Source organism: Bos javanicus, chromosome 27 (genome assembly GCF_032452875.1).
Source record: "Bos javanicus breed banteng chromosome 27, ARS-OSU_banteng_1.0, whole genome shotgun sequence".
NCBI classification, from domain to species: domain Eukaryota; kingdom Metazoa; phylum Chordata; class Mammalia; order Artiodactyla; family Bovidae; genus Bos; species Bos javanicus.
In genome coordinates, this window is record NC_083894.1 from 26,824,769 (window position 1) to 26,837,374 (window position 12,606).

General features: G+C 42.9%; 1 protein-coding gene and 1 pseudogene across 2 annotated transcripts in view; one reads left to right on the top strand and one right to left on the bottom strand.

Moving 5' to 3' along the window:
- Positions 1-1,436, bottom strand: part of GSR (glutathione-disulfide reductase) — a 45,277-nt gene extending 43,841 nt beyond the window's left edge. The window contains exon 1 of one of the 2 annotated variants that reach the window (XM_061404402.1): positions 966-1,436. In XM_061404402.1, the coding sequence (XP_061260386.1) occupies positions 966-1,262 (297 nt within the window). In that variant the 5' untranslated portion in view covers positions 1,263-1,436. The remainder of the gene's footprint in view (positions 1-965) is intronic. The other variant, XM_061404403.1, reaches the window with a different exon arrangement.
- Positions 1,437-5,320: 3,884 nt separating this feature from the next.
- LOC133240138 (large ribosomal subunit protein uL24-like) lies at positions 5,321-6,919 on the top strand (annotated as a pseudogene).
- Positions 6,920-12,606: the final 5,687 nt, after the last annotated feature.

Below are 12,606 nucleotides of genomic sequence, written 5' to 3' on the forward strand. Positions count from 1 at the left end.
ATCTTAATTCCTGACCCAGGGATCGAGCTCACGACGCCTGCAACGGAATCGCGAAGTGTTACCACTGGACCGCCAGCAAAGTCCCTGGGATAATACCAACAGCAAGTACCTCACCCAAGTCCTGCAACAGAAAAGCCCTCATCAAAAACTTGGAAACTAAACTTGTTTTTTAAATGAATAGTTTCTGAATCGCTGGACTTACAACCCTCTTTGGAGGAGAGGTAGTTTTAAAATCCCGCACCGGCCCCCCCCCCCCCAACGAAAGATCTGTAAAATCATTTAATAGTAAATCCTACATCCACGTAAACTGCAGTCGGTGCTTCTCAACCTTGGCTGCAATTCAGAATCGCCAAAGCCGAGGCTGCACCCGGGTTAAGCAGAATTTTTTTCAACTCCTCAGGTGACTTGAATGTGTAGCCAAGAGAACCGCTGCTGTAACTCATTCTGCCCTTAAAACTGAGGGGAGAGCCCCATGATCCCCAGGGAACTGCACACGCTCCATCTTTCCTCCCCCCGCCCCGGAGAGACGCGGGCGAGCGGCAATTATTCTCCACGCAGTTTTACGTTTCAAGGGTCTGGTGTTGAGATCCAGCATGGAATACAATAATACCCTTCCACCCAGAGGAGTGAGGATGTAGGAAAGTTCTGTTAAATTTAATCACCTCGGGCTACCGTTAGGATGACACCTGCGCCAGAAAGGATGCAGGCTTAGCTTCGGGGGTCGCGGATAAGTCCTTTTATACTTCCTTCCTCTGTACTCGCTGGGATCCTGACTCTGACCGGCGAGGCGAAGCGGAAAGCGCTGCGCTGGCGGCGGGGGGCGGGGGTGGAGGTGGGGGTGGATCGCACTAGGGAAGAACGGAGGCTGTTTCTGCAGAAAGCAGCGGACACAAAGCGGGGCTTCGGAACGCTGCTCAGCAGGGACCCAGGAACGAGGAGAAGCGCCAGGAACCAGGGATACTCACGCATGTGCCGCCCAGCTTGTGTCTCTCCACCACGGCCGCCCGGGCGCCCAGCTCCGCCGCCCGGCGCGCGCTGGCCAGCCCGCCCGAGCCGCCGCCGATCACCAGGTAGTCGTACGAGATCTCGGCGCCGGCGCTGAGCGGCTGGCACGGCGGCTGCGGCTCCTGCTTGCATGCCATGGCGCGGGAGAAGGCGCGGGCTGCCCTGGCCGGAGGTGGCGCGGAGCTGGGGAAGGCGCGCGCCACCCGCAGCCAGCAGTGTCCCGCGCTCGCGATTAGAGTCCGGGCCAGCAGGGCCATGCGCGCGGAAGTGCGCGCCTTGGGGGTGCGGCCGGGGGCGGGCCCCGGGAGGGAGGGGGGCGTGCTGGCCCCGGGGCAGGCGCAGCCTCACCGTGACTAAGCACTCAGACGCCGCGCGGTGCTCCGCTGGGAGCGGGGCGGGGTGGGGGTGGAGCCCTCGGGCACTGCTGCCCTGGGGCGGATCGGCGCCGAGGGGCGGTGTCGACCCCTCTGCGTCCCCTCGCGCTCGGGAGCCAGCCCTCCCTGCTCCAAAGGGGGATGTCTTTCCCGATCTCGCCGCCTACGTGTTCTCCCCAGCACCTGGGTCCCCGCACCCGAGTGGCATCAGCCGGATGTAGGTTTCTGAAGTCGGATGGATGGAGGAAGGATGAATGCCCCTTTTTGTTCCCCCAGCCTTTTCTGAGCGAGCCCCTTGGGAATTGCCAGTGGCGCCCGACTTCTCCAGGAAAGGAGACTTGCCCACAATCATTTTGAGGGTGGTGTTTCTCAAGGTTTAATCTGCAGGCCACCTGATCCCTGGACCCTAACCCAGATCTACTAAATCGGAAGCTTTGGGGCAGGACCCGAGCAATCTACATTTTAAACCCTCCACCCAGCCCCCATCACCACCACCAGATGATACTTTAAGCACGGTTTGGAAGGCTTTGGAACAAATGTTTTTGTGTTCAAAAGTTGAAGCATAAAGATAGCGTAGAGGTGGACACACAAAAGCATTTCCTCCCAGGGTGTAGAGACTGGGGTGTCATTTTAGAATATCTGGAGGCTCTCAACGCCACTCCACTTTGTGTGGCCAGCGCCCGTCACTCACGAGGCTGAGAGCGTTGTAGGCAGAGGAATAAAGGTCCGGTCTGAGAGAAGCTTAGGCCCCGCATGTGCCAGGGGAAGGAGAATCAACCGCACTCCAGTTAGACTAGTATCCAATTCTTTAAGTTTTTGTTTGGATTATTTTTGTTTTCTTTGCCTGACTAAAAAGGAATACAGAAAAAAATGGGAAAGTTCCTCCTTTCACTAGACGGCCATGTAGTAAATGTAGATGAAACTGTTGAGTTTTTTTAAAAAAATCATTTTACAACTATCATAGTGATCGCTGTGTCATTAAACATTAAACCATTGGGTGAAAGTTTGAGGAGGAAAGTTATTTACACAGTCAGAATATGTCCCCAAAGATTGCTTACTGATCACAAAGGGGAAACTGGTGGCTTTGCAGTAGTCCACACACCACCCTATTCCAGTGGTCAAAGGCGAATATAGTGGGACAGCTCTCATTGTGTGCCTGGCTATGCAATGCAGTAAGAAGAATACAACTTCACTTATGTAGTATTCCTGCTAAAAATCTATAACCTGAATCTATTCATGAAAGCCACCTGAATCTATTCAGAAAAAGCCACAGGGTTGGAAATTATACAAATAACTGACCTCTACTCTTTAAAAGCTGTAAGTGTCTTAAAAACAAAGCAAGCTCAGGAACTATTCCAGGTTAAAGAAGATTGAAGAACTAAGAGAATGAAGGGCCAAGTTTGATCCTAGATGGGATTCTGGATGGGGAAATTTTCCTATAAAGGATGATTGGTGAAATTTGAATATGGCCTGTATAATACGTGAACTGTGAACTTCCAGATGTTCAAGCTGGTTTTAGAAAAGGCAGAGGAACCAGAGATCAAATTGCCAACATCCGCTGGATCATGGAAAAAAGCAAGAGAGTTCCAGAAAAACATCTATTTCTGCTTTATTGACTATGCCAAAGGCTTTGACTGTGTGGATCACAATAAACTGTGGACAGTTCTGAAAGAGATGGGAATACCAGACCACCTGACCTGCCTCTTGAGAAATCTGTACGCAGGTCAGGAAGCAACAGTTAGAACTGGACGTGGAACAACAGACTGGTTCCAAATAGGAAAAAGAGTACGTCAAGGCTGTATATTGTCACCCTGCTTATTTAACTTCTATGCAGAATACATCATGAGAAATGCTGGGCTGGAAGAAGCACAAGCTGGAATCAAGACTGCCAGGAGAAATATCAATAACCTCAGATATGCAGATGACACCACCCTTATGGCAGAAAGTGAAGAGGAACTAAAAAGCCTCTTGATTAAAGTGAAAGAGAGTGAAAAATTTGGCTTAAAGCTCAACATTCAAAAAACTAAGATCATGGCATCTGGTCCCATCACTTCATGGCAGATAGATGGGGAAACAGTGTCAGACTTTATTTTGGGGGGCTCCAAAATCACTGCAGATGGTGATTGCAGCCATGAAATTAAAAGACGCTTATTCCTTGGAAGGAAAGTTATGACCAACCTAGATAGCATATTCAAAAGCAGAGACATTACTTTGCCAACAAAGGTCCGTCTAGTCAAGGCTGTGGTTTTTCCAGTGGTCATGTATGGATGTGAGAGTTGGACTGTGAAGAAAGCTGAGCACCGAAGAATTGATGCTTTTGAACTGTGGTGTTGGAGAAGACTCTTGAGAGTCCCTTGGACTGCAAGGAGATCCAACCAGTCCATTCTGAAGGAGATCAGCCCTGGGATTTCTTTGGAAGGAATGATGCTAAAGCTGAAATTCCAGTACTTTGGCCACCTCATGCAAAGAGTTGACTCATTGGAAAAGACTCTGATGCTGGGAAGGATTGGGGGCAGGAGGAGAAGGGGACGACAGAGGATGAGATGGCTGGATGGCATCACCGACTTAATGGACGTGAGTCTGAGTGAACTCCGGGAGTTGGTGATAGACAGGCCTGGCGTGCTGAGATTCACGGGGTCGCAAAGAGTCAGACACGACTGAGCGACTGAACTGAACTGTACTGTATAATATACAATAATACTACATTGATGTTAAGTTTCCTGAGTTTGAGAATTGTACTGTGGGTAAATAAGAGAATATCCTTGTTCTTAAGAAATATTCGCAAGTACTTAGGAGTAAAGAGTCTGAGTCAGAGAAACTTGGTTTCGTATACGCCTCAACACGGCCTCCCCCACCCCAAAGGCACTGTCATAGTCACTTAATCCCTCTGAGAGTCATTTCTTCATGTGTGAAGTAGGAAGACTGACAGAAAGAAGACAGGCATGTCAAACAAAGAAAATAACTTAGAGTGGAGGAAGTGAGCTAGCAGTAAGAGGAAGTAGTAAGCAGAGCAGTGCTGATTGGCTGAACCATAGGCAGCTTGAAGCGGGCGATGGGAGATGGGTGGAGGAGTCCTGGAAAGCCTTGCTAGTAAGCAGGCTAAGGTGTTTAGACATTATTCCACAGGCAGTAGCCTCTGGAGATTTCTCAGAGGTGTCTTTCCCTGGAAATAGATGAAATGGATTGGAAATGGTGAAACTGGCAGTGTAGGAGGCAAAGCTAATAGGTATTGAGAACAGACAGGAAGGAACAGATTGGACAAACTAAGGAAGTGAAATTGACAGATTGGGGAGAGGGCACAAGAGTCAAAGATGACAAGTCTTGAACCAGGAAATATGGGAGGACAATGATGCCATAAAGCAAACATAAAGATGATGAATGGAGGTCAAGGTCTATATCTCTGCTGGTTTTAATAGAGAAAACTTTCCATCCCCTAAGTACATAATCCCATGCAGTATGTTGAACAAAGATTCATAATGTGTTATTTGAATCTAAAATATTTTATGGTCAGGACTTCCCTGGTGGCCCAATGGCTGAGACGTCATACTCTCAGTGCAGGGGACCCGGGTTTGATCCCTAGTCCAGGAACTAGATCCCACATGCTGCAACTGAGATTGAAGATACTACATGCAGCTAAGGACCCAGTGCAGGCAAATAAATAAATAAATAAAAATATTTAAAAATATATATTATATTCATGTAAATGTTTTTCCTTTTTGAACTTCTGACTTAGGTGGGAAGGAACAGGTAGCCATATCCCCAGCACTTGAAGACTTCAGACTGTACCTAAACTCTCTCTTCTTCAATCAAAGAAATATTAGTTAAAGAACAAATTCAGTAAATGTAGCTAATAAGAGGTAGTTTCAGGATGCTGAGAATGAAAATCAACTAAGTTATTCAAGTGTGGCAGTCTTATGACATCATTATAATCTACCATAATTTGTAAGGAACAGCAGAGGAAAGCATCTATTTCATGTTTTAATAATTTCATCATTAATTTTTTCTTTTGACCACTAGACAATTTTAGGTGATTTCCACAAAGACACTGTGAAATATTTGTCAAAATAATAAAGTGTAAGTGAAAGTTAGTCACTCAGTTGTGTCTGAATCTTTGTGACCCCATGGACTGTAGCACACCAGGCTCCTCTGTCCATGGAATTCTCCAGGAAAGAATATTGGAGTGGGTTGCCATATTGCCAGTGATTAATATGGATTGAACCAAGCACTGTCCTGAAGAGCTTTCTTAGGGATTTCTCTGGTGATCCAATGGCTAAGATTCCACGATCCCAATGCAGGGGGCCTGGGTTCAATCCCTGGTCAGGGAACTAGATCTTGCATGCCACAACTAAAGATCCCACAAGCTGCAATGAAGATTGAAGATCCCACATGCCACAAATCAGGCCTGGCACAACCAAATCAATCAGTCAATATATATATATTTTAAACATAGCTTTATTAAGCATGATGGTAAGAGCTTTCTGTTATCCCCTCCTGAACCCAAGAAATAAATAATATTATCATCTCCATTTTGGAAATAGAGACCAAGGCGCAAAGACAGTAAATGCCTTAACTTGAATAAGATGACACAGTTGGTGAATGGCAGAGCTGGGATTCAGATCCTGACTCTAAACCATATTTTCTTGACCATTACTGGAAAGAAATCATCAAAGATATTGTCTCAGTGAGAATACAAGATCCAAGTTTTTTTAAGTGGTTTTTTTAAAATTTGTTTTGTAGGAGAAAATGTTGAATATCGCTTTTTATTTTGTTAAAAGAACTTGTAGCCTCATACTTCCCTGGTAGTACAGAGGTTAAGAATCTGCCCACCAATGCAGTAGACACTGGTTCGCTCCCTGGTCTGGGGAGATCCCACATGCCTCAGGGCAGCTAAGCCCATGCACCACAACTGCTGAAGCCTATGCGCCGAGAGCCCAGGGTCTACAAGAGAAGCCTCCACAGTGAGAAGCGCAAGCACGGCAACTAGAGAGCCACCCCTGCTCACCACAACTAGAGAAGGCCCTCACACAGCGACGAAGACCCAGTGCACCCAGTAAAACATTTCAAAAATTGCTCTTCCCTTTTGTGGCCATTGCTGAAGCACTATCGGCCAAAATGAAGTTCAATCCCTTTGTGACTTCTGACGGAAGCAAAAACCGAAAAAGGCATTTCAATGCGCCTTCCCACATTCTCAGGAAATTTATGTCTTCTCTTTCTAAAGAGCTAAGACAGAAGTACAACATTCAGTCCATGCCCATCCGAAAGGATGATGAACTTCAGGTTGTATGAGGGCATTACAAAGGGCAGCAAATTGGCAAAATAGTTCAGGTTTACAGGAAGAAATACGTCATTTGCATTGAACGAGTGCAGTGGGAGAAGGCTAATGGCATGACTGTCCATGTGGGCATTCACCCCAGCAAGTAGTTATCACCTGACTAAAACTGGACAAAGCCTGCAAAAAGATCCTTGAACGTAAACCCAAATCTTGCCAAGTAGGAAAGGAAAAGGGCAAATATAAGGAAGAAACAAATAAGAAGATGTAGGAATAAAGTCATCTTGTCTATAGCTTTCATTAAAAACTGTTAAAATGAAAAAAAAAATTAATTGTAGCCTCTCCCTATGCCTCTCCCTTTTTTCTAAAGTGTAATTTATAGGAAATGTATTCATGACTCATAAGTGATATTTATATTACAACTCTGTCTTCTTTTAAGCTAATAGGTCAAGAGCTATTGTTAGAAGGAAGGTAGAAATGGTACTCCAATAAACAATCTGAGAAGTCCGTACAGGAAATAGTAGTACACAAAGAAGCTTGCACATCCCAGTTGCTCAATGAAATATAAATTTCTCATGATGCATATGTGAAAATAATTACAGTTATTTATAAGAGGGATAGAAATAATGAGAAAGAAATAATATAAGGATTACTCAATTACACAATTTCATTGTTTCGTATTGAGAAAACGAATGAATACTGAAGAGACAGAGAACAATAACTATAATTGAATGTGAGATTAACAAAAAGCAAGTTTTATAATAAGAGGAATTTTTCCAAGGGAAAGAGCAAGGCTCCTTTGTTGGAAAATAGGCCACTCCCTCAGAAGACATATCTAGACAGAAATCATATACGCACTGATTACCCTTTTGATCTCTAATTGTTTTGCTAATGTATTTTCAAAGAATATAGGTGGGGGAGATGATTAAAAAGCTTTAGAAATAACATATACCTATTCTGAATCTAAACATGTTTTATTATTTCTGTAATCACTTCTTTTTTTACAATGTATATTTCATCCCCATGACTTACTTGTTTTGTAAGTTTATGCCTCTTAATCTCCCTCACCTGCTCATTCCTCTACCCATCACCTCCCACTCCAGCAGCCACCTGTTTCTTCTCTGTGTATATGATGGTTTCTGTTTTGAGTGTCATTTGTTTTGCTTTTTAGATTCCACATATAAGTAAAATCATACACTATTTGTTTTTCTCTGTCTGCCTTATTTTACATAGCATTGTACCCTCTAGTTTCCTTCATGTTATCACAAATGACAATATCCCATTCTTTTTTATGACTGGGTCGTATTCCATTTCATTCTTTATCCATTCATCTATCCATGGGCACTTAGGTTGCTTCCTTATTTTGGTTATTTGAATAAGACCGAGATGAACTTATGGTTGCATATACCTTTTCAAATTAGTGTTTTTGTTTTCCTTGGGAAAATATCCAGAAGTGGAATTGCTGGATCATAGGGTCATCCTATTTTTAATTTCTAGAGGAAATGCCACACTGTTTTCCATAGTCACTGTCCAATTTATATTTCCATCAAGAGTACACAAGTGTTCTCTTTTCTCCACATCATCACCAACACCTGTTATTTGTTGTCTTTTTGATAATAGCCACTCACAGGTGTGAGGTGATATCTCATTGTGGGTTTGATTTACATCACCCTGATGATTAGTGATGTTGAGCATTTTTCATGTGTCTGTTGGCCATCTGTATCTCTTCTTTGGAGAATGTCCATTCAGATCCTCTCCCATTTTCAAATCAGGGTTGTTTGTTTTTTTTGATGTTGAATTGTTGGAGTTCTTTGTATATTTTTGATATTATATCAGATATATCTGGACAGATCATCCAGACAGAAAAGCAGTAGGGAAACACTGGCCTTACACAACACATTAGATCAGATGGATACATGTAACACTCCTTCCAAAAGCAGTGGAATACATTCTTTTTTCAAATACACATGGAACATTCTCCAGGATACATCACATGCTAGCCACAAGTCTCAATAAATGTAAGAAGACTGAAATCATATCAAGCATCTTCTCCTACCACAACGCTATGAGACTGGAAATCAACTATAAGCTAATGGGCTTCCCTGGTAGCTCAGCTGGTAAAGAATCTGCCTGCAATGTGGGAGACCTGGGTTCCATCCCTGGGTTGTGAAGGTCCCCTGGAGAAGGGAATGGCTACCCACTTCAGTATTCTGGCCTGGAGAATTCCATGGACTTTCCATGGGGTCACAAAGAGTCGGACACAACTGAGCTTTTATGTAACTTTTTAAGTTAATAAAAAACCTGCACAATAGCACAAATACATGGAAGGCTAAACAATGTGCTACTAAACAACCAATGGGTCAATGAATAAATGAAAGAAGAAATTTTTAAAATACCCAGAGATATGTGAAAATGGAAACACAATGATTCAGAATCTATTGCTGTTGCTGTTTAATCACTAAGTGATGTCTGACTCTTTGCAATTGCATGCACTATAGCCCACCAGGCTCCTGTGCCTATGGAATTTTCCAGGCAAGAATACTGGAGTGGGTTGCCTTCTCCAGGGGACCTTCCCGACCCAGGGATTGAACCTGCAGCCCCTGATGCATCTCCTGCATCGAAGGCGGATTCTTTACCCCTGAGTCAAATCTATCGGGTGCAGCAAAAGAAGCTCTAAGAGGGAATTTTATAGCAATACAGGCCTACTTCAGGAAACAAGAAAAACCTCAAATTAGTAACCTACCTTATACCTACAGAAACTAGAAAAATAAGAACAAATAATACCCAAAGTTAATAGAAGGAAAGAAATAAGAAAGATCAGAGCAGAAATAAATTGAGACCTAAAAAAAATTTGGAAAGATCAATGAAACTAAGAGCTGGCTCTTTGAAAAGATTAGAAAAAAAATTAAAAAAAACAGATAAACTTTTACCCAGATCCATCAAAGAAAAAAAAAAAAAAGAGCAGGCCCAAATCGATAAAATCAGAAATTAAAAAAGAGACATTATAGTTGACACCATAGAAATATAAAGGATCATAAGAGATTACTATGACCAATTATACACCAATAAAATGGGCAATCCAATCATTCCAATCCCAAAGAAAGGCAATACCAAAGAATGTTCAAACTACCGCAGAGTTGCACTCATCTCACCCGCTAGTAAAGTAATGCTCAAAATTCTCCAAGCCAGGCTTCAGCAATATGTGAACCGTGAACTTCCTGATATTCAAGCTGGTTTTAGAAAAGGCAAAGGAACCAGAGATCAAATTACCAACATCCGCTGGATCATGGAAAAAGCAAGAGAGTTCCAGAAAAACATCTATTTTTACTTTACTGACTATGCCAAAGCCTTTGACTGTGTGGATCACAATAAACTGTGGAAAATTCTGAAAGAGATGGGAATACCAGACCACCTGATCTGCCTCTTGAGAAATCTGTATGCAGGTCAGGAAGCAACAGTTAGAACTGGACATGGAACAACAGACCGGTTCCAAATAGGAAAAGGAGTACGTCAAGGCTGTATATTGTCACCCTGCTTATTTAACTTACATGCAGAGTACATCATGAGAAACGCTGGACTGGAAGAAGCACAAGCTGGAATCAAAATCGCCGGGAGAAATATCAATAACCTCAGATATGCAGATGACACCACCCTTATGGCAGACAGTGAAGAGGAACTCAAAAGCCTCTTGATGAAGGTGAAAGTGGAGAGTGAAAAAGTTGGCTTAAAGCTCAGCATTCAGAAAACGAAGATCATGGCATCCGGTCCCATCACTTCATGGGAAATAGATGGGAAAACAGTGGAAACAGTGTCAGACTTTATTTTGGGGGGCTCCAAAATCACTGCAGATGGTGACTGCAGCCATGAAATTAAAAGACACTTACTCCTTGGAAGGAAAGTTATGACCAACCTAGATAGCATATTCAAAAGCAGAGACATTACTTTGCCAACAAAGGTTCGTCTAGTCAAGGCTATGGTTTTTCCTGTGGTCATGGATGGATGTGAGAGTTGGACTATGAAGAAGGCTGAGCACCGAAGAATTGATGCTTTTGAACTGTGGTGTTGGAGAAGACTCTTGAGAGTCCCTTGGCTTGCAAAGAGATCCAACCAGTCCATTTTGAAGGAGATCAGCCCTGGGATTTCTTTGGAAGGAATGATGCTAAATCTGAAACTCCAGTACTTTGGCCACATCATGCGAAGAGCTGACTCATTGGAAAAGACTGTGATGCTGGGAGGGATTGGGGGCAGGAGGAGAAGGGGACGACAGAGGATGAGATGGCTGGATGGCATCACTGACTCGATGGACGTGAGTCTGAGTGAACTCTGGGAGTTGGTGATGGACAGGGAGGCCTGGTGTGCTTCGATTCATGGGGTCACAAAGAGTTGGACACCACTGAGTGACTGATCTGATCTGATGTGAAAATGGGCAATCTAGGAGGAATGGAGGAGAAGGCGATGGCACCCCATTCCAGTACTCTTTCTTGCCTGGAAAATCCCATGGACGGAGGAGCCTGGTAGGCTGCAGTCCATGGGGTCACAAAGAGTCGAACACGACTGAGGGACTTCATTTTCACTTTTCACTTTCATGCATTGGAGAAGGAAATGGCAACCCACTCCAGTGTTCTTGCCTGGAGAATCCCAGGGACGGGGGAGTCTGTTGGGCTGCTATCTATGGGGTCGCACAGAGTCGGACACGACTGAAGTGACTTAGCAGCAGCAGGAGGAATGGACAAATTCTTAGAAACGTGCAATATCCCAAAACTGAACCAGTAAACTTACAAAATACGAGCAGACTAATTACCAGTAAGGAAACTGAATCAGTAATTTAAAAACCAGACAAGAAAAAGAAATAAGAGCAATTCAAATTGGAAAGGAAGAAGTAAATCTGTCCCTGCAGATTATACTATATTTAGAAAATCCTAAAGATGCCACCAAAAAAATTATTAGAACTATATATATATAAAATTAGTTCTATATACTATACATATATATATATACATATACACAGTGAAATACTACTAAGTCATAAAAAATGATGAAATTTTGCCATCTGTAACATCATGGATGGACTTGAAAGGTATTATGCTAAGTGAAATAAGGGGTGGGATGTGGGAGGGAGGCTCAAGGAGAAGACATATGGTTGATTCATGTTGATGTATGGCAGAAATGAACACAATATTGTAAAACAATTATCTATGCTTCAATTTAAAATACATTTTTTAAAAAGACAAATACTGTATGGTATCACTTATATATGGAATCTAAAAATAAAGCAAACTAGTGCATATAACAAAAAGGACTCACAGATATAGAGAACAAATTACCAGTTACCACTGGGGAGAGAGAAGTGAGAAGACGAAAGATATGATTAGGGGATTAAGAGGTACAATAGATACACTGTTAGGTATTAAATAAATAAGCTACAAGGATATATTGTACAACATAGGGAATATTGCCAATATTTATTAATAACTATAAGTGGAGTATAATCTTCAAACATTGTGAATCACTATGTTGTACACCTATAACTTATATAATATTGTACCTCAACTATATCTCAATTTTTTTTATTTATTCTTTTTTCAATTTTTTAAAAGGGAGAAAAGAATAATACAGTGAACATCCACACATTTTGGCTTAAGAAATGAAGTTTTACCACACTGTATAGCTCCAAATATCCATCCCTTTTCCATCCTCCTTCCTCTCTTCAGAGGTAATCACTATCCTCAACTGGGTCTTTATCACTTCTCTTTTCTTGGAATTAAATGTTCCTCATCAGAAAAACAGACATCCATGTTCTTATATTGGAATACTATGCATAAGTGAAAATAAATTCAGTTCAGTTCAGTTCAGTTGCTCAGTCGTGTGCGACTCTTTGCGACCCTATGAATCGCAGCACGCCAGGCCTCCCTATCCATCACCAACTCTCAGAGTTCACTCAGACTCACATCCATCGAG